This window comes from Hyperolius riggenbachi, chromosome 3 (assembly GCF_040937935.1).
Source record: "Hyperolius riggenbachi isolate aHypRig1 chromosome 3, aHypRig1.pri, whole genome shotgun sequence".
Classification (NCBI taxonomy): domain Eukaryota; kingdom Metazoa; phylum Chordata; class Amphibia; order Anura; family Hyperoliidae; genus Hyperolius; species Hyperolius riggenbachi.
The window spans coordinates 40,836,263-40,858,355 of record NC_090648.1 but is presented as its reverse complement, the minus strand read 5'-3'; the positions used below and the strand labels follow the sequence as shown (position 1 = coordinate 40,858,355).

The 22,093-nt window shown below is 47.4% G+C and overlaps 1 protein-coding gene and 1 non-coding gene across 2 annotated transcripts in view; one reads left to right on the top strand and one right to left on the bottom strand.

Moving 5' to 3' along the window:
• Positions 1 to 22,093, bottom strand: part of CNTROB (centrobin, centriole duplication and spindle assembly protein) — an 83,381-nt gene that overhangs the window by 8,074 nt on the left and 53,214 nt on the right. The window contains exons 11-15 of the mRNA XM_068274016.1: positions 21,046 to 21,179; positions 19,966 to 20,091; positions 18,485 to 18,626; positions 15,117 to 16,431; positions 1,491 to 1,633 (exon numbers count right to left, since the gene is read on the bottom strand). Of these exons, the coding sequence (XP_068130117.1) occupies positions 1,491 to 1,633; positions 15,117 to 16,431; positions 18,485 to 18,626; positions 19,966 to 20,091; positions 21,046 to 21,179 (1,860 nt within the window). The remainder of the gene's footprint in view (positions 1 to 1,490; positions 1,634 to 15,116; positions 16,432 to 18,484; positions 18,627 to 19,965; positions 20,092 to 21,045; positions 21,180 to 22,093) is intronic.
• TRNAT-AGU (transfer RNA threonine (anticodon AGU)) lies at positions 16,570 to 16,643 on the top strand. The gene has a single exon. It is a non-coding gene; the product is annotated as a tRNA-Thr (tRNA).

Sequence of the window (22,093 nt, the reverse complement as noted above, 5' to 3'; positions counted from 1 at the left end):
CAGAAACATTCACATCAGTGGCCTGCTGGAGGTCATATTGAAGAGCTCTGGCAGTGTCCATTCTGTTTCTCCTTGCTAAAAGAAGCAGATAGTGGTCCTGCTGATGACGCCTCTGTCCAGCTCTCCCAGAGGAGCTACCTGTCTCCTGGAATCTCCTTCATTCATGGTTGGTGAATGCTGTGCGGAGCTTGAATGTATCTTTAACATTAATTTTGGGGAAAAGATAAGCATTCTTGGATGAATTTCTTCTAAAATGCATGTTACTAGTCCTATGACACCCACTCTTCTGTTAGTCTCCTTCATATTAATAACCAGTGAGCCAAGGATGCAAGCACCGAAGGTGGACGTGTCCCTTTTACCTGCATATTGGTACAGTTATGGTTCAGGAAGTCCTCATCCCAACCACATTACTGCTTTTTACTTCTGACATCGACCTATCCCAGTTTTTGAAGCCCAGCCTATGAATAGGGATGGCCCTGATTAGGGGAACTCATGGAGAAGCATGTGATCAGTTTGATCAGCTGATAGATTTGTAAGGTCCTGATTTTCTGTGATGACTTCCTGGTTTAACACATGATCAGGACCAGCAAATCAGAACCTTACAAATCTGTCAGCTGATCAAACTGATCACATGCTTCTCCATGAGTAGGGCCATCACTACCTATGAACCCTAAGGAACTGGAGGAAATGTGGGTAGATGGGGTTACTTTAGAAGGAGAATTATATTAGCAAGGAGAGTCAGCAGGTGACTCAGCCTATATAGCCTTGCTTGCAATATTTATATTACTTTTGGGTACAGTAAACCTTTGAAGGAACACAAACTGATCGGTCTTTCATACTAGATATACAAATTGGAAGGAGGCTCCCCAAAAGTAGTGTGTGATCAATTGGACGTGGGTGATGGACCAGTCATATGCTAAACCTCCAATCTGAGGTAAATTTGACACCAGAAACGTCAACGAGTTTTGCTATGCCTGCCCACTTCTTCAGGTCTATGGTACAGTGTCTTTAGCAGCTGAATGCGAAGACTTGGAGTGCTTACATCTAGGTCACATACTACTTTTGGGCGCCTCCTACAAATTTGTGTACAGTTCTCCCCATCCCTCAGGAGTGATCCCGTGATAATTATCCAGCAGATCCTTTTGTTTTGTTTTTGCAACCCAACCCTTCCTGAAGGAGAGACCCTTGCCGTGTGGAGATAGAATTCACCAACTGCCTGATATGGTGGTTGCCTACTGGCAACCCAATTTTGTAAGTAGCATTTTGCATCACACAATATTCCATTGCGTAAAAATACAACACTATTTGATACTCCTAGTATTCTCAGTTTACTTTCTCTTTTTCACGGTTCACTGAGGTTTTTCACCTGCATTACATCTACCGGATACCCCCCCCTATCATACTTGATATGGCAGCCCCCATATCTGACTTCAGGTGCTCCTTTTACAATCCACTGACTAATGCACAGGCATGTCACCCAGGGAACTCACCATACGGATGTAATACTGTAGAAGGGGATTAGGTATGTCTCCACCCCCACCCGTTTTCCTGCTTGAGGGCATCTCCACAGGGTTTAAGGTGGGATCTTCTTGGAAAGGGTGCTCCGGGGATGTTTGGGAGAGAGTTGTAGAAACTGAATGAGTAAAAGAGAGAAGGAGACAAATGTGAATGAGCGGAGCGATCTCTTTATCTGACACCCTGAGGAAGCAGTAAACCCCCCCTGCCGAGCTTCTGCTCATTAGTCTGGCTCCCCACCATGGCTCGTTAATAAATAATCCCTTCCAATCCACGTAGAGAGTAACCTTTTCACTACCATCTGTTCTCTATATCAACATTGTTTTTATTGAGCTTTCCATTACATGGCTCATTTGGATTATCGAGTTTCTGTGCAGGGGGTCCTGAAGACTTATTCTTGGCCTGAGTTTACAGTATAATTAGGAGTTTAAGATGCTTGTATCGGTTTTCTGGAGGACCACACTACTGATATTTTGCCTTTTCTAGAGGAGCAGCTGAAGGCAGTATGCCTGGAATTCACTGCCTGTCAGCTGCTCTCGTGCACCGGCCGGGTGCATGTTAGCGCTCCACACAACTGGTGGGCAGGTGACCCCTCCATGGAGTCACATTTGAGAGCAGCCGTGCTTTTCTACTATGAGGTAACCCTAACGTGTTTTCAAGCCAGGGCTGTGGACTCCAACTTAGAATTCTCAGTTTAGGAAACCATTGACTCTGACTTCAGGTACCCAAAATTGCTGTGACTCCTCAGCCCCGGGCTATGGAGTGGGTACAAAAATCATCAGACTCCAACTCCTCAGTGTTATGATTTGCTCAGCTGCCTGTGCAGGCAGCCAGCCTTTTGACCATTGTGTAGGTTTGCATGCTGCAGGACTCTGGGAAGCAGAGCTTCTGTCAGTTTTGCAGCTTGTGCTTGCTGAGGAATTTGCATACGTTGTCATGCAAATTGCCTGGCCACATTCATTGGAGGCGTGTACTATAAGTACTATGTCTTTCCCACAATGCTTCGCTGTTCATAAGGATTTCGTCCTATGTAACACTCCTGGTGGGGTGTCAGCCTTGCTCTCTGTTTGAACATCAGCTTAGAGTAATTCCTAAATCTGCGCTAGGCAGATTTCCCTAGTGCAGTTAGGATTGTATTATCTGTATTGCCTGTTCTGTCTTGTCTTGCCTGTTTGCCATTGTCCTGTCCGTATGGTGGTTGACAGGAAATGGTTCTGATCTCTGTTCTTGGAGTATAGCTGGTGCAGCGGTTGCTACCAGCTATCTCTTCTGTTCTGTCTCCTGGGATCGCACTGGCTACTTTTTGCTAGCGCTGGGGATCCTTCTGTTCTGTCTCCTGGGATCGCGCTAGCTACTTTTCGCTAGCGCTGGGGATCCTTCTGTTCTGTCTCCTGGGATCGCGCTGGCCACTTTTCGCTAGCGCTGGGGATCCTTCTGTTCTGCTACTCTGTACCTGGATCGCGCTAGCCTCTTTTCGCTAGTGCTGTGGATCCTATCTCTCGCTTGTCCCTGTTTTCGTGTGTCTGTCTTATCTGCTACGACCGCTTGCTGGAGGCTCGGTGAGGTAACCGTTAAAGGGAAGGTCCAAGCAAAAAAAAAAAATGTGTTTCACTTACCTGGGGCTTCTACCAGCCCCATGCAGCCATCCTGTGCCCTCGTAGTCACTCACTGCTGCTCCAGTCCCCCGCTGGCAGCTTTCTGACCTCGGAGGTCAGGGCCACATTGCATACATTTTTACGCATTCCAGCTAGTGCAGGAACAAAAATTTACGCGTTGCACCACTAACGCGTAAAAATGTATGTGTTAATGTTCCTGCACTGGCGGGAATGTGTAAAAATGTACGCAATTCGGTTCTGACCTCCGAGGTCAGCAAGCTGCCAGCGGGGGACTGGAGCAGCAGCGAGTGACTACGAGGGCACAGGATGGCTGCATGGGGCTGGTAGAAGCCCCAGGTAAGTGAAACTCATTTTTTTTTTTGCTTGGACCTTCCCTTTAAGCAATCGTTCGCGTCCTCTGTTTCATGTTTGTCTGTCGATGGTTAGTTAGGCGTGCTTGTCTCTATTGTGCTTATCACGTGGAGACCGCGCATAACCGCGTGCACTGTTGCGAATGAGTGCGGTGTTCGCGGTTAGCTAGCGTTTGTTGTTTTCCGCATCTTCTCATTGTATTATTTACTGTGCCTTTGCAACCCTCGTATTCTGTCCTGATCTGCCTTGTGTCACGTCTGGCGATCGCACCTCTCGCGATCGCGTTCCTATTTCACATATGCTGTTGTGTGTGCGCGGTCGCGGGGTGGCGACTGGATTGGCGCACACACATACAACCTGTCCCTTTGCTCGTTCTCATTCGCAATCGCCTCTCTTGCGATTGCGTTCTGCGCTTCGTACAATTCCTGTCTGGCATTTGTGGAGGTACAGAGGATTGGTTCCTCTGCACTCCCCAGCGCCATCTGCCGACAGGAATTTCCCTCTACAGGTGCGTAGCACCTTTTGCTGGGTGCCTGCAAATATACGCTTGTGGAGGATTTCCGCCGTGTCAGCGCACGCGTTGTGCGCTGATCACGGAGAAAGTTCCACAATCGTTACACTCAGTTTATGAAACCACCGACTCAGACTCTAGGTACTCAAAAATTGCTCCAACTCCACAGCCCTGTTTCAAGTGCTAACACATGTGGTGCTACAAATGCTGCCATTCAGCTGCATTTAAATTGCACCAGAATGGGGGCCGGCAGATGGGATGCTGAACTCCGCCACAAGTGTGCGGTTCAGTCTACCGTCTGGAAGAGGCCTACAGATCCCGTCTCCAAAGCTTTCCCAACACAATACTGAACACAAACTGAAGTTGCTAGCAGGGATGCTCAACTTCGGATTCGGGAGATACCCGGATAGTTGCTATCCGGATATCTCCCAGTAAACCTGTGCGGATGGGCGGGGGGGTCAAGCTTACCTGTCTGACGTCTTCTTCGGTCCATCCCTCGGCGCCTCCTACGATGCGTTCCACGCGCGTCACGTGACTACAGAGACTTCCTCCTTCAACCCGGAAGGAGGAAGTGTTTGTAGTCACAGGACCGCTGCGTGGAACGCATCGTAGGAGGCGCCGAGGGACGGACCGAAGAAGACGTCAGACAGGTAAGCTTGACCCCCCCGCCCAGCCGCACAGGTTTACTGGGAGATATCCGGATAGCAACTATCCGGGTATCTCCCGAATCCGAAGTTGAGTATCCCTGGTTGCTAGACGGCAGGAAAACCTAAAAATAAGGTCTTCTCTGACCATGTATTCATATTTGTGATTGCCAATCATTCTAGACTGCAAGACAAAAGTCTAGCTGCTAGTGGGCTGTACTACAAGCCGCCATGGACTGCAATAAAAATTTGCAGCTATGGTGTGACGGGTGCTTATTTTGGGCACTCAGCTATAGTGTCGGCTATCAGTTATGGGGCACTGGAACTTGGCTATTAAATGGCCGATCTCTCTGGAGACGAGTACTGGGGCACAACTATGATATAACCGAGCAAGTTAGGGTTAGGGTAGGGAGAGGCGTATAGATAGGCTTATGCTAGGGGAGGGGGTAAGTGTTGGGCATATAGATAGAGGTATTCTAAGGAAAGGGGGTTTAGAGTTAGGTCTATAGATAGAGGTATTCTAAGGAAAGAGGGTTTAGAGTTAGGTCTATAGATAGAGGTATTCTAAGGGAAGGGGTTTAGAGTTAGGCGTGTGGATAGAGCTATGGAATAGGAAGTGTATTCTGCAGATCAGTCGGAAACAACTGACAACTAAAGCTCCAATATTTAGCCATCAGACATGCTGCTATAGATTGACTAATCCCAAACATCTCACCTGAGTACAATTCGGACGGCAGCCCATTATAGGTATAGGCAGCGTTTTCACACCCGAGTCGCCTGCGGGGAGATGCTGCAGATTCGGCCTGAATTCTGGCATAGTGGGAACAGGCCCTTACTCCTGTGTCGTCTCTCCTCAGCCGGAGCATCCCCCAGTGTCTTCTCACCTGGGAGCATCTGTGTCACGTGATTAAACGCTAGGAGCCAAACCCTATGAGCAGCATGGCACTCACCTAACATGACCACTAGAGGCCTTTAGTGTTTGGCCTCTAGCTTTTGTGCAGTGATGAGTAACGGGTAAAAACTATTATTGCAGGTGAGTGTGGGTGAGGGGGGTTAAACTTACCCAGCAGTCTTCTTTTTCTCCGTCCCACGGCGCCTCCCACGCTGCATTCCAAGCCTATTCACGTGACTACAAACAAACACTTCCTCCTTCAACTTGGAAGGAGGAAGTGTTTGTAGTCACGTGACCGCAGCATGGGAGGCGGATTTCATCCAGTTGTTACCCGTTGCTCATCACTGCTTTTGTGACGTGACACAGGTGCCCTGGAGTAAAGACACAGGGAGGAGACATAGGAGGAAGTGCCAGCAGGCAGGTGAGTTTAAAGCCATCCCGAGCCGAAGCTCGGGATCAAAATCAGATACTCACCTTTAGCGAAAGGGTAGCCTTAGGATCCTATTGAGGCTTCACTCGCTACTCCGATGTTCCCCATCACTGAGCGCAGCTCCCCTTCAGATCGGGGCCGCGCTCCTTCCCGTCTTGCAGCGTGGTCGTGCAGTGCACATGCGAGCATGACCGTGCATGCGTAGTAGCATGGAGTCCGGCTATACCGGCTTACATGCGTGGGCGGGCTTGCACAGATCTGATACAGGGAGAAGAGCTGCATGCTCCCAATGTCGCTGATCTCCCGGGCGGGGGGGAATTATCAGGCCACCGAGGGAATCCTCAATTGTATCCTGAGGCTTTCCTCTCTTTAGGTAAGTATCTAATTTTGCATCAGAGCTTTAGCTGGGGTACACGTTAAGCTTCGCTGCATACACTACGAAATCTAACGCCGCTAGCGACGCACTCCTGACCCTCTGACGATCGAAATCTTCCACCTAGTGCGGTCGCGACCGAATAGATCGATTTTGATAGGGAACCATTTGTGGCATCGATCTCTAGCAGATTTGATCAAATGATCGCTCGGATATCAATGAGAAAAATCGAACAGTGTATAGTTACTTAAATCTAAATAAAAAATCAGTCTGAGGGCCCTTTTCCACTAGCAATCGCTAGCGTTCGCGCTGAACGCTAGCAATTGCGATTCAGCAAAAGAAAAAAATTCCTGGCGATTTCCCGACGTTTGCGATCGTGATTTTGCTATGCTATGCACTGCATAGCAAAATCGCGGCAAAAATAGTTCCGCGGCGCGATCAAGTAAAAGACGAATCGCGGTAGTGGAAATTACCTACCGCGATTCCTATGTTAAAAAGCAAACCGTAGCGATTGTAAAATCACTAGCGGTTTGCGGTTTTGCGATTAAGCAATCGCAAACGCTGTAGTGGAAAAGGGCCCTGACTTACCTGGGGCTTTTTGTAGCCCCCTGGACACATCCTGTGTCGTCTGTCAGCGTCCCTCCATAGAGCAGCGATGACCCCCGCAAAACTGGCCAGTCACGACCAGACAGAGACCACAGCGCATGCACGGCCCTGAGACGCACACCCTGATTGTGCTCCCAGAATCTGTGCATGCGCAGTAGCGATTGACGTGCACTGCCCTTGCGCAGAGCGTTCCCGGCTGCAAGAGCTCAGTGAGGAGGTGCGTGGCTGGCAAGCTTTGCAGGGGTCGCCACTGGTCGATGGAGGGACTGAGACAGACGTTGTGGGCACAGGGTGACTCCAGGGGGCTGCAGAAGGCCCCAGGTAACTTAAACTTCATTTTGATTTTGACTCTAGATTTCCTTTAAGACCCCTGTCGCTAAATTGTTAGTCTGCAAACACCTTTATAAACTGCTGCGTCGCTCCCGTATTGATGGTACTTGGGTAAAACGTATCCAGGACAGTAGTCATCTCATGCCTACCTTCCATAAAGGCTTGATCTGTGGAGGCACGGCAGACATGCAGCCTGTCGCTAATGAAACAGATTGTGCTGCGGATGAGCTGACAGGCGGCAGGTGATTTCACTGTAAGGCCTCGCCGCTCTTAACCCTTCCAGCGTCTCTCAGGCAAATCCCTGCTCAGTGCTTAACCTGGATTTTCTCTGCAGCAGCTCCGTGCTCCGACAGCATAAGGAGCTCTGCTTAACCCCTTCCCCACCAGTGACGCCAGACACAAATGCTTCAGACGTGGGCCTTCTTCCCTTGCAGTTATTTCTAATTTACACACCCAGGAAGCAGTAACAGGAAATATGGGTACCTGCGAGCCGTGGAAGTTTGGACGCTACCTTAGGTCGGCCATATAAATAGCGGCTATGGGTGGAAAGAGCTTGCTATCTGCAGCCGCATTTTACAATGCGGGTGGGCTCATCACCCGCTATTAATGGAGACGCCAAATTTCCACCCATAGTCGTTGTTTATATGACGGCGGACAAGCTTTTGCACTGGATTGGCGGCAGGGGACGGTTGAAGTATTAGACTAAGGAGTCGGAGTCAGAGCAATTTTAGGTACCTGGATGATTTTTGTACCAACTCCACAGCCCTGGATTAAAAGATAACCGAGTTGACATGTGACTTGATGAGATGGCCATGTGTATGTACAGTACCATTATGCTGTGTTCCTTTTCTTCTTTTTTGACCTGAAAGAGTTAAAATTCAGGAATGCAAGAGACGGAGTCTCTCCAGTTGGGCCCCAATCAGACTATTGCATAAACCTCCCTGATAAAGTATTACAGCAATAAAACTCTGTCCTGGAAGAGAACAGCTCCTGAGTGCAGGGGCTAGATCAAAAGGTCAATAGTTTATATATTTTAGCTTCTGGAACCCTGAAAGACAGTATCAGTCATATGAGACAATACAACTTTAAGAATTTTTTTTTTAAGCTGATACACAGAAAATAAAACTGAGATTCTAAAAAAAAAATCTCATCAGCTTATTTTCCAATTGTGTTTCCTTTATTAAAAATGTAAACAAATCTAGAGACAAGCTTACTGAATCTACTCTTTATTGAGGAATACGTTGCATTTTAATGAAGTTCCGAAAGAGGCAGCCTGAGCTCAGCATCTTGCAAGGGGCATATTAAGCTCTTAAGAGAATCATAAGCTCTTTACAGACATTTTCTTACAATTTCATAAGCTAAGTCTACAGCTCACAAGTAAGTAGATAAACCAGGAGCGGCCGCAAAAAAAATGACACATTGATTATTTTAAATGGATTATTATAACAAGAGGAGCTATAACAAGGCTTAGGAAAAATCCATAATGCCCATCCTTCCATCTAATGTCACCCCAGCTGCAAACATAACATTGTCCCTGTCACCTGTCTCTAATGACCATGATGTATTAATGAGGTCACTAGTCTCTAGTTAAAGTGTACCTGAGATGAAAGCCATCTCAGGTACCATACTTACCTGGGGCTACCTGCCCGCTTCAGGCCGCTCGATCCCTTGCCGTGTTCCCGGGTGGCTTTTGTCCCCCGCAGTAAGGCCCAGTAGCCTGGCTGAGTCACGCTTCTTTATGCATACAAGCGCTCGAACATTGCACTCCCATTGCCAGGAGCCAGTGTCGGACTGGGAGGTGGGAAAACTGAGGAAATCCACCTGCTGGCCAAGCAGCAGTAACCCTGTGTTATCACTCCCAATAGAAACCTGCAGCAAGTCCTCATTGTGAGCAGCAACACCTGATTACTGCTGCTGGGCCAGCAAGTGGATTTCCTCAGCTTTTCCAGCCCCCAGTCCGACACTGCCGGGAGTGTTCTGCGCCGTACTGTGCAACAGTAGTATGCTCCCAGCCGCAGGAGTACGATGGAGGAGCGCGCGCGGCTGAGATATGCATGCGCATTGAAGCGTGACTTGGCCAGGCTACCAAGCCATACTATGGGGAGTATGAGCCACCTGGGGAGGTGGCGAGGGACTGAGTGGCCCCAAGGGGGCTTAAGGAAGCCCCAGGTAAGTATGGTACCTGAGATGTCTTTCATCGTAGGTACACTTTAATGGGCAGGCTGTGTTCTCATGAATATGTAGTGTCAGTGATGTCACTGGTCTCTAGTGATTGGACAGGCTGTGCTCTCATGAATATGAAGTGTCAGTGATGTCACTGGTCTCTAGTGATTGGACAGGCCGTGTTCTCAGGAATACGTAGTGTCAGTGATGTCACTGGTCTCTAATGATTGGACAGGCTGTGTTCTCATGAATATGAAGTGTCAGTGATGTCACTGGTCTCTAGTGATTGAACAGGCCATGTTCTCATGAATATGTAGTGTCAGTGATGTCACTGGTCTCTAGTGATTGGACAGGCTGTGATCTCATGAATATGAAGTGTCAGTGATGTCACTGGTCTCTAGTGATTGGACAGGCTGTGCTCTCATGAATATGAAGTGTCAGTGATGTCACTGGTCTCTAGTGATTGAACAGGCCATGTTCTCATGAATATGTAGTGTCAGTGATGTCACTGGTCTCTAGTGATTGAATAGGCAGTGTGTTCTCATGAATATGTACTGTCAGTGATGTCACTGGTCTTTATTGATTGGATAGGCTGTGTTTTCAAGGATATGTAGTGTCAGTGATGTCACTGGTCTCTAGTGATTGGACAGGCTACACTCTCATGAATATGAAGTGTCAGTGATGTCACTGGTCTTAACCTAACATACAATCTCACTAAAAATGGTTAATTCTCCATTGTAAGGATAGTCGGTTGTATAATACTGTACGTATAAAGAAGCTAATGTCACTGGTTTTTAGTGAAAGAATGGGCCGAGTTCTTCTGGATAAAAAGGGTCATTGATGTCACTAATAAATTATTTTAGCAGAACTTGCTGTTTAACCACTTCAGGACCACAGTCTTTTCGCCCCTTAAGGACCAGAGCCTTTTTCTCCATTCAGACCACTGCAGCTTTCACGGTTTATTGCTCGCTCATACAACCTACCACCTAAATGAATTTTACCTCCTTTTCTTGTCACTAATACAGCTTTCTTTTGCTGCTATTTGATTGCTGCTGCGAGTTTTAGTTTTTATTATATTCATCAAAAAAGACAAGAATTTTGGCAAAAAAATGACTTTTTTAACTTTCTGTGCTGACATTTTTCAAATAAAGTAAAATTTCCTATACATTTGAGCGCGAAAGTTATTCTGCTACATGTCTTTGATAAAAAAAAAACCATTCAGTGTATATTTATTGGATTGGGTAAAAGTTATAGCGTTTACAAACTATGGTGCCAAAAGTGAATTTTCCCATTTTCAAGCATCTCTGACTTTTCTGCGCACCTGTCAGGTTTCATGAGGGGCTAAAATTCCAGGATAGTACAAATACCCCCCAAATGACCCCATTTTGGAAAGAAGACATCCCAAAGTATTCAGTGAGAGGCATGGTGAGTTCATAGAAGATTTTATTTTTTGTCACAAGTTAGCGGAAAATGACACTTTCTGACAAAAAAAAGAAAAAAAAAAAAGTTTCCATTTCTTCTAACTTGCGACAAAAAAAAATGAAATCTGCCACAGACTCACTATGCTCCTCTCTGAATACCTTGAAGTGTCTACTTTCCAAAATGGGGTCATTTGTGGGGTGTGTTCACTGTCCTGGCATTTTGGGGGGTGCCTAATTGTAAGCACCCCTGTAAAGCCTAAAGATGCTCATTGGACTTTTGGCCCCTTACCGCAGTTAGGCTGCAAAAAAGTGCCACACATGTGGTATTGCCGTACTCAGGAGAAGTAGTATAATGTGTTTTGGGGTGTATTTTTACACATACCCATGCTGGGTGGGAGAAATATCTCCGTAAATGACAATTGTTTAATTTTTTTTACACACAATTGTCTATTTATAGAGATATTTCTCCCACTCAGCATGGGTATGTGTAAAAAATACACCCCAAAACACATTATACTACTTCTCCTGAGTTCGGCGATACCACATGTGTGGCACTTTTTTGCACCCTAACTGCGCTAAGGGGCCCAAAGTTCAATGAGTACCTTTAGGATTTCACAGGTCATTTTGAGAAATTTTGTTTCAAGACTACTCCTCACGGTTTAGGGCCCCTAAAATGCCAGGACAGTATAGGAACCCCACAAATTACCCCATTTTAGAAAGAAGACACCCCAAGGTATTCCGTTAGGAGGATGGTGAGTTCATAGAAGATTTTTTTTTTTTGTCACAAGTTAGCGGAAATTGATTTTAATTGTTTTTTTTCACAAAGTGTCATTTTCCGCTAACTTGTGACAAAAAATAAAATCTTCTATGAACTCACCATACTCCTAACGGAATACCTTGGGGTGTCTTCTTTCTAAAATGGGGTCATTTGTGGGGTTCCTATACTGCCCTGGCATTTTAGGGGCCCTAAACCGTGAGGAGTAGTCTTGAAACCAAATGTCGCAAAATGACCTGTGAAATCCTAAAGGTACTCATTGGACTTTGGGCCTCTTAGCGCACTTAGGGTGCAAAAAAGTGCCACACATGTGGTACCGCCGTACTCAGGAGAAGTAGTATAATGTGTTTTGGGGTGTATTTTTACACATACCCATGCTGGGTGGGAGAAATATCTCTGTAAATGACAATTGTTTGATTTTTTTTACACACAATTGTCCATTTACAGAGAGATTTCTCCCACCCAGCATGGGTATGTGTAAAAATACACCCCAAAACACAATATACTACTTCTTCTGAGTACGGCGATACCACATGTGTGACACTTTTTTGCAACCTAGGTGCGCTAAGGGGCCTAACGTCCTATTCACAGGTCATTTTGAGGCATTTGGATTCTAGACTACTGCTCACGGTTTAGGGCCCCTAAAATGCCAGGGCAGTATAGGAACCCCACAAGTGACCCCATTTTAGAAAGAAGACACCCCAAGGTATTCTGTTAGGAGTATGGTGAGTTCATAGAAGATTTTTTTTTTTGTCACAAGTTAGCGGAAAATGACACTTTGTGAAAAAAAAAAACAATACATATCAATTTCCGCTAACTTGTGACAAAAAATAAAATCTTCTATGAACTCATCATACACCTAACAGAATACCTTGGGTGTCTTCTTTCTAAAATGGGGTCACTTGTGGGGTTCCTATACTGCCCTGGCATTTTAGGGGCCCTAAACCGTGAGGAGTAGTCTTGAACCCAAATGTCTCAAAATGACCTGTGAAATCCTAAAGGTACTCATTGGACTTTGGGCCTCTTAGCGCACTTAGGGTGCAAAAAAGTGTCACACATGTGGTATCGCCGTACTCAGAAGAAGTAGTATAATGTGTTTTGTGGTGTATTTTTACATATAACCATGCTGGGTGGGAGAAATATCTCTGTAAATGACACATTTTTGATTTTTTTTACACACAATTGTCCATTTACAGAGAGATTTCTCCCACCCAGCATGGGTATGTGTAAAAATACACCACAAAACACATTATACTACTTCTCCTGAGTATGGCGATACCACATGTGTGACACTTTTTTGCAGCCTAGGTGCGCTAAGGGGCCCAACGTCCTATTCACAGGTCATTTTGAGGCATTTGTTTTCTAGACTACTCCTCACGGTTTAGGGCCCCTAAAATGCCAGGGCAGTATAGGAACCCCACAAGTGACCCCATTTTAGAAAGAAGACACCCCAAGGTATTCCGTTAGGGGTATGGTGAGTTCATAGAAGATTTTATTTTTTGTCACAAGTTAGTGAAAAATGACACTTTGTGAAAAAAACAATAAAAATCCAATTTCCGCTAACTTTTGACAAAAAATAAAATCTTCTATGAACTCATCATACACCTAACAGAATACCTTGGGGTGTCTTCTTTCTAAAATGGGGTCACTTGTGGGGTTCCTATACTGCCCTGGCATTTTACGGGCCCAAAACTGTGAGTAGTCTGGAAACCAAATTTCTCAAAATGACTGTTCAGGGGTATAAGCATCTGCAAATTTTGATGACAGGTGGTCTATGAGAGGGCAAATTTTGTGGAACCTTTCATAAGCAGGGTGGCCTCTTAGATGACAGGATGTTTTGGGCCTGATCTGATGGATAGGAGTGCTAGGGGGGTGACAGGAGGTGATTGATGGGTGTCTCAGGGGGCGGTTAGAGGGGAAAATAGATGCAATCAATGCACTGGGGAGGTGATCGGAAGGGGGTCTGAGGGGGATCTGAGGGTTCCGAGTGATCAGGAGCCCACACAGGGCAAATTAGGGCCTGATCTGATGGGTAGGTGTGCTAGGGGGTGACAGGAGGTGATTGATGGGTGTCTCAAGGTGTGATTAGAGGGGGGAAATAGATGCAAGCAATGCACTAGCGAGGTGATCAGGGCTGGGGTCTGAGGACGTTCTGAGGTGTGGGCGGGTGATTGGGTGCCCGCAAGGGGCAGATTAGGGTCTAATCTGATGGGTAACCGTGACAGGTGGTGATAGGGGGTGATTGATGGGTAATTAGTGGGTGTTTAGAGGAGAGAAGAGATGTAAACACTGCACTTGGGAGGTGATCTGATGTCGGATCTGCGGGCGATCTATTGGTGTGGGTGGGTGATCAGATTGCCCGCAAGGGGCAGGTTAGGGGCTGATTGATGGGTGGCAGTGACAGGGGGTGATTGATGGGTGGCAGTGACAGGGGGTGATTGATAGGTGATTGACAGGTGATCAGTGGGTTATTACAGGGAATAACAGATGTAAATATTGCACTGGCGAATTGATAAGGGGGGGGGGGGTCTGAGGGCAATCTGAGCGTGTGGGCGGGTGATTGGGTGCCCGCAAGGGGCAGATTAGGGTCTAATCTGATGGGTAACAGTGACAGGTGGTGATAGGGGGTGATTGATGGGTGATTGATGGGTAATTAGTGGGTGTTTAGAGGAGAGAATAGATGTAAACAATGGATTTGGGAGGTGATCTGATGTCGGATCTGCGGGCGATCTATTGGTGTGGGGGGGTGATCAGATTGCCCGCAAGGGGCAGGTTAGGGGCTGATTGATGGGTGGCAGTGACAGGGGGTGATTGACGGGTGATTGACAGGTGATCAGGGGGGATAGATGCATATAGTACACGGAGGGGGGTCGGGGGGGGGGGGGGGGGTCTGGGGAGAATCTGAGGGGTGGGGGGTGATCAGGAGGGGGCAGTGGGCAGGGGGGGGGGATAAAAAAAAAAATAGCGTTGACAGATAGTGACAGGGAGTGATTGATGGGTGATTAGGGGGGTGACTGGGTGCAAACAGTGGTCTGGGGGGTGGGCAGGGGGGGGTCTGAGGGGTGCTGTGGGCGATCAGGGGGCAGGGGGGGGGAAATCAGTGTGCTTGGGTGCAGACTAGGGTGGCTGCAGCCTGCCCTGGTGGTCCCTCGGACACTGGGACCACCAGGGCAGGAGGCAGCCAGTATAATAGGCTTTGTATACATTACAAAGCCTATTATACATATGTGCAGCGGCGATCCGGGTGCTAGTAACCCGCCGGCGCTTCCGAACGGCCGGCGGGTTACTACGAGCGGTGGGCGGAGCCAGTCCCCGGCGGCTGATCGCGTCACGAATGACGCGATCGCCGCATAGCCACTCCCGCAGCCGCCCCCGCCGATGGGCGTATTGCGGTCGTTTGGGCCCGGACTTTGCCGCCGCCCATCGGCTGGGGGCGGTCCTCAAGTGGTTAAACACATAAAGGTAGTTTCAATGTAAGAAATGACTTACCAGCCCCAGTCATTGTACCATCTGGGTGTGGTTCGAGAGGGAAGAAACCATGATGACTGCTAAAACTATGGCTTAACTCCTCCATCTGCAAAGGGTAGAAGTTTTCTTCTGGATCCTGCATTGTATAGCTTGTGTGTGAAGATTTTTCTTGAGGACCAGGATGGAGCCTAATCTCCTGGTTGGTGCTACGGACAACGTCCTTAGATATGGGGCTGAACTGGGGAATGGTTACTGCTGTCTGCAAGTGGCCCATGTGACTAAGAAAGCTGCTAAACTCCTTGAAATGGCTTGATTCCTTCATAGCTTGGTCAACAGTCTGGACATTGCTGACATGAGCCTGGCTACGAGTACTATCTTTTAGAATGGAAGGCTCGCTATAACCACTAGTAAAAGAAAAACCAGTATTGTCATGGAACTGCTTTCTTCCAGAGTCCAAAAAGCTTTTGTGGCCTATTACATAAGGATGATAGTCCATCATGGCTTGAGGATGTGTAAGAAGATTTTGGTTCCTATGATCTTTAAATGTTACTGGCGGGCTTCGGTTACCAATATCCTTGAATTGGTCGCTGGAGAATATATTCATGCCACTTAGCTCTCGATGGAGAGTTTCCAAGCTACTACCGATGACTGACTGGTAATCACCATATCCTCTACTTGGATTACTAGCCACAGATGGCATGTGTTGCTCTTGTTGAATCTGTTTTTCACGGTCTTTTGACTCAAAATGACCACTGCTGTTGAAAACACTTCTAATATTGGTAGACTCTGTTGCTTTCAGAACTTTGCTAAGTTGGTCGATGTTATCTTGAGTTTGGCTGACGCCTAGAAGACACTGACCACTAGATTTACCGCCAATTTTGGCACTGTGACGAAACCGAGAGCCATCAAGCATGTACCTAGGACTACTCTCTTTAAACTGGTTCCCATAAATAAGATCTTGGCTATGGTCATTCTGCAACTGACTAAAGTTTATCAAATCCATGTTCACACTCTCCTTGAGGCCCATACAGCCGGCGGACTTTTGGCAAGCCTTACTGCTGTCCTCAAGGGGGTGGCTAGCGTTGGAGAAGTGGCTGCCACCGTCTTCATTGTTGAAGCTAATTTTCTGGAGAATTCGGTCAGGTGCTTTCAAAGAGGAAGAACTTTCACTTAATTGGTTATTACAGCCAGAGAGAAGACCGACTTCTGGCATTCCTTGTGTGTTCTGATCCCTGGTCTCCCCAGAGCCACCTTCTTTGGCTAGTTTATTGGTCCACTGCTCACTAAGCTCTGTCTGCTGAGGGAGGACAAAAGGTGATAGTGCTTCAGTGGGAGCCTGCAAGAGATAAGAAAAAACCGGTGTCATGGACTCAATACTGAATTTTTATGTAGATGGTGCTCAGTTCCTTTAGGCAGCCATGAGTGACCTGGGTGTATCTATGTTTACTGTTCCTGAACCTTAAACATTCCATGTGGCGCTGTGGCTTAGTTGGTTAAAGCGCCTGTCTAGTAAACAGGAGATCCTGAGTTCGAATCTCAGCAGTGCCTTTGTTTTCCTTATTCTCAATGAAGTGGAACCAGAGGTTATTTGCTGGATACAACTAGAAATAGTCAATTGCATGCTAATGATTTTGGTTTGGATGCAAATTATATGCAGTTTATGATCAGGCCCGTCACAACAGGCAGGAAGGAAGTTTGATTTCCAGTAAGTATCCACACAAGTCAGAATAATTAGCATCTAACTGACCATCCCTACTAATGATCACTTGGAGGTCTGGAACCCACTAAAAAGCGCTATCGCAATCGCTACGATAGTGTTGTGCAAGCGATTTCTCTGCTACTATACAATACATTAGAATGGAAACGCTCCTAAAATGCTGCATGTCCTGTGATTGTGATTTGCTTAATCGCAATCACTCTAGTGGAATCTGTCCCATCCATTTACATTGGCAGAGGGTTCAGGGAAACCGATAGCAATTGAAAGCGCTCCCTAAACGCTCAAAAAAAATGCTCTAATGGGTTCCAGGCCTTCCTGAGCTGAACTCAGAACTCCCTTTCTGCTCTAAGGTCCCATTCACACTAGAGCGATTAGCGGGTGATTCCCACTAATTGCCAAAGCGCTAGTGCAAGTGTTACCATATGGCAGTGATCTCACTGCCGCGATTGCCGCCGATCGAGAGCATTTTGCGATTAACGGCAATCACAAAACGTGTTGCCTGCAGCATTTTCTCGCGATTCTGGAGCGATCGGGATACATGCAGAGTTCCCAAACCCTGTCCTCAGGGCCCACCAACAGTGCATGTTTTGCAGAGAACCACAAACATGCACAGGTGAGGTAATTAGTGTCTCAGCAGAGCTGATTATCTACCTCTGTGGATTTCCACAAAACATGCACTGTTGGTGGGCCTTAAAGTTAACCAGAGATGAAGCACCCTCATGTATTTTACCACATAGATCAGTGGGAACATTAGAGAAAACACCTACCATGCTCTCTGTTTCATTCTGCACAGCTTGTTTCTTATCAGACCTGATAAAATCCCTGACTGAGCATTCAGTCTGGCTTTGCTATAATGACTCAGCTATAATGATTCCTGAGCAGAGCCAGCAGGGGGCAGGCATGGGCCTGAAAAGACACCAGAGAACACAGACTCAGCTATAAATATTCCTGAGCAAAGCCAGACTGAAAGCTCAGTCAGGGATTTTATAAGGGCTGATAACAAGCAGGCTGAGCAGTGCAGAATAAAACAGAAAGCAAGGTAAGTGTTTTCTCTAATGTTTCCACTGATATATATGGTAAAATACATGAGGGTGCTTGGTCTCTGGTTCCCTTTAAGGACAGGGTTGGAGAACACTGCGATACACAGATACACACAAAAGTGTACAGTGATTTTACCGCGCTTATATCACCCAAGCAAAACTAGCGCTACCATTTTGCCACTTTCAAGTGTGAATGGGCCCTAAAAGATAACAAACAGCATAATAACCTTTAAATAAAAAAACATTTATTCATTACAACTTCCACTGAGATTCTGCAGAGTAGTTACTTCCTGGTTTGCTGGGAGCACAGAAAGGGCTAACCTCCTGTGTTTACATATTAGCACAGAACACTCAAATTACACTGGCTCATTAATTGCAGATTAGAGAGAATTAGACAGGCTCTTCTCTATAAACACACACAGGGTTGATTTATCTGTGTTTTCCTTCTCTCCTGTGCAAGGGTTCAGCACACTAACCTCCCCCTTGTTGTTGCCGCTATACGAGTTTAGCTACAGTGTAGCCTAATTCAATACGGAACTGATTAACATTTTATAAAGAGATGGGCTTTAAATAAAAAGCCTGAGGGTCATATTCTGGCTTCCCTTAAATACATGTCATATAGCAGAACTGGCCTTGGCAGAAAGCACCCGCAGGGCCTGGCTCCAATGGCTCTTCATGACGTCCTGCAGCTGGGCTAACATCTCTGACCTCTCTGACTCCAACCGCCGCAGAGACCGGGAGAGCTCCTGACAATGTTCCTCTGAGCGAGAGAGCCTAGACAGGAAGAGAGACAATGCATGTAAACATTCATACTGGGAATCTACTCCTGCCTCTCCAGCTTGCACCCAGATACATGGAGCGCAGATAAAGCAGCTGTGAGTCTGTCCCTCCCCCTGCTGTGATGGCGCCCCTCCTCCTGCAGGATGACAGAGACAGAAGGGAGCTGTGAGCCTGCCCCTCCTCCTGCAGGGTGACACAGACAAAATGGAGCTGTGAGTCTGCCCCTCCTCCTGCAGGGTGACACAGACAGAAGGAAGCTGGGAGTCTGCCCCTCCTACTGCAGGGTGACACAGACAGAAGGGAGCTGGGAGTCTGCCCCTCCTCCCGCAGGGTGACACAGACAGAAGGAAGCTGGGAGTCTGCCCCTTCTCCTGCAGGGTGACACAGATAGAAGGGAGCTGTGAGCCTGCCCCACCTCCTGCAGGGTGACACAGACAGAAGGGAGCTGGGAGTCTGTCCCTTCTCCTGCAGGGTGACACAGGCAGAAGGGAGCTGTGAGCCTGCCCCACCTCCTGCAGGGTGACACAGACAGAAGGGAGCTGTAAGTCTGCCCCTCCTCCCACAGGGTGACACAGGCAGAAGGGAGCTGTGAGCCTGCCCCTCCTCCTGCAGGGTGACAGAGACAGAAGGGAGCTGTGAGCCTGCCCCTCCTCCTGCAGGGTGACAGAGACAGAAGGAAGCTGGGAGTCTGCCCCTCCTCCCACAGGGTGACACAGGCAGAAGGGAGCTATGAGTCTGCCCCTTCTCCTGCAGGGTGACACAGATAGAAGGGAGCTGTGAGCCTGCCCCTCCTCCTGCAGGGTGACACAGATAGAAGGGAGCTGTGAGCCTGCCCCTCCTCTTGCAGGGTGACAGAGACAGAAGGAAGCTGGGAGTCTGCCCCTCCGCCTGTAGGGTGACACAAACAGAAGGGAGCTATAAGTCTGCCCCTCCCCCTGCAGGGTGACACAGACAGACGGGAGCTGTGAGTCTGCCCCTCCTCCTGCAGGGTGGCATAGGCAGAAGGGAGCTGTAAGTCTGCCCCTCCTCCTGCAGGGTGACACAGACAGAAGGGAGCTGTGAGCCTGCCCCTCCTCCTGCAGGGCGACACAGGCAGAAGGGAGCTGTGAGTCTGCCCCTCCCCCTGCAGGGTGACACAGGCAGAAGGGAGCTGTGAGTCTGCCCCTCCCCCTGCAGGGTGACACAGGCAGAAGGGAACTGTGAGTCTGTCCCTCCTCCTGTAGAGTGACACAGATAGAAGGAAGACATAGAAAGTATTTACGAGTCTCTCCTTTAGTTGTTAGGTGTCACATCCCAGAAACGTAACACTGATTAATATAACAGAGCAACTCACCTGAGCTCACAGTCGATGATGACCTCACGGTGACGTCTCTCTCGCTCCTGTAACTCTGACTTGAACTGAGCCAGTTGGTTGGACAGTTCAGTCTCGTGTTGAGAAGTGAGATCCAATAACTGTTTCCTGCATGGCAAAAAGATGAATACTAAGCAATATAAAGCCTGACTAATCTAAAAACAAACAAACTAAGGGCTGCTGCACACCAGAGCGGTTCTGGAGTGTTTTTAAAAATGCTAGATGCTTGAAAACTGCTTGGGTAATGTGGTTCAATGGGATGTTGCACACCAGAGTGGTTTGTTTTTTCCACAAACACAAACTCCCGGGCTGCAGCATTGTTTAGACTTCTGAGGCGTTTCTGCCTCAATGTTAAAGTATAGGAAAGTGGAAAACCGCTCTGAAAAACACCAGATCAAAGCGGTTTTGCCGGCGTTTTTGTTACAGAAGCTGTTCAGTAACAGCTTTACTGTAACAATATATGAAATTTGCTACACAAAAACGCTCCAAAAAACGCTAGGCATGTGTAGAAAACTTCTCTAAACATGCCTAGAATCGCTCTGAAAATCTGCTTCAAAAACCTCTAGCGTTTTGCAGATCTGCTGGAGGTTTTTGGTGTGCATTGGCCCTAAAACCCACACAGGGCTAAGCCCTCCCTTTGTTACCTGTGTTGTGGTCATATGACATGCTAAGCCCTCCCTTTGTTACCTGTGTTGTGGTCATATGACATGCTAAGCCCCCCCTTTGCTGCCCGTGTTGTAGTCATGTGACAAGCTTAGCCGTCCCTTTGTTGCCTGTGTCGTGGTCATGCAAGATGCTAAGCCCTCCCTTTGTTGCCTGTGTTGTGGTTATGTGAAAAATTTAGCTGTTCCTTTATTCCCCGTGTTGTGGTCATGCTAGATGCTAAGCCCTCCCTTTGTAGCCCGTCTCGTGGTCATGCTTAGGTCTCCTTTTATTTCATTTGACATGCTAAGCCCCCCCCCCCCCTTTGTTGCAGTCATGTGACAAGCTTAGCTGTCCCTTTGTTGCCCGTGTCGTGGTCATGTGACATGCTCAGCCCTCCCTCTGTGCCCCGTGTTGTACCTGTGCTGCTCTCGCACATTACACAAGTGCTGAGCGCTCTCCTCGTGAAGGGAAGCCAGTCTCTCTGTTATCACCTCTTCCAGCCTCATTTTATGCTCACTCTCCAGCCTCACTTTCTCCGACTCGCTCCGGGCCTGCAAAACAAGGGACTTCACATAGAGAAGGCAGCGGATAAAGGCAGCAGAGCTTCACCCACAAATCAATCATCTACCTAAATCAATTTAAAGCGGAATATAACCCAGCATTTCAACTTTGCTCTAAAACATTATTTACAGCATATTCTATGCAACCAGCATTTTTTTTTTTACTAGACCAGCATTGGAAGGGTTACACACAGAGCTTTAAAGTTCCTGGAGAGAACTGCTCCCTGCAGCTGAAGTTTAGATAGATACATTTAAGCAAAACAAAATGTAACAAGTGTGGAATGTGACTCACTCTCTCTGACTGTGCAGGAGCTGGAGGACAGCCAAAGAGTGTGTAACATTCCTCACTTGTTACATTTTGCTTACTTAAATGTATCTATCTAAACTTCGGATGCGTCTGCAGTTCTCTCCAAGGAACTTTAAAGCTCTGTGTGTAACCCTTCCAATGCTGGTCTAGTAAAAAAAAAAAAATGCTGGTTGCATTTAATATGCTGTAAATAATGTTTTAGAGCAAAGTTGAAATGCAGGGTTATATTCCGCTTTAATGTAAGGAAAGTGAAATAAATGTGCTGTGTGATGTCACAGAAGCACCCACGTTACTCTGGTAACCATGCGGGGCGCATGTATGCGGATTGCTGACAGAGTCAGCGGCGGACGCGGACAGGTAAAGTATACTGCACCAGGTACCGGGGGTGGAGGGCACATTTGACTGCTGATCCCAATATTACTCGCCATTACCGTCAAGCACTCAATCGACCACGATGAACCGACATCTCTCAGCATGTCCGATCGATACATATGACCAATTTCGGCCCCAAATTGGTCGCATCATCGATCAGGCATGCTCTACGCGGCACCGACTTTCATCCGATTTGATCATTATTGAATTGAATGGTTGATCGGCC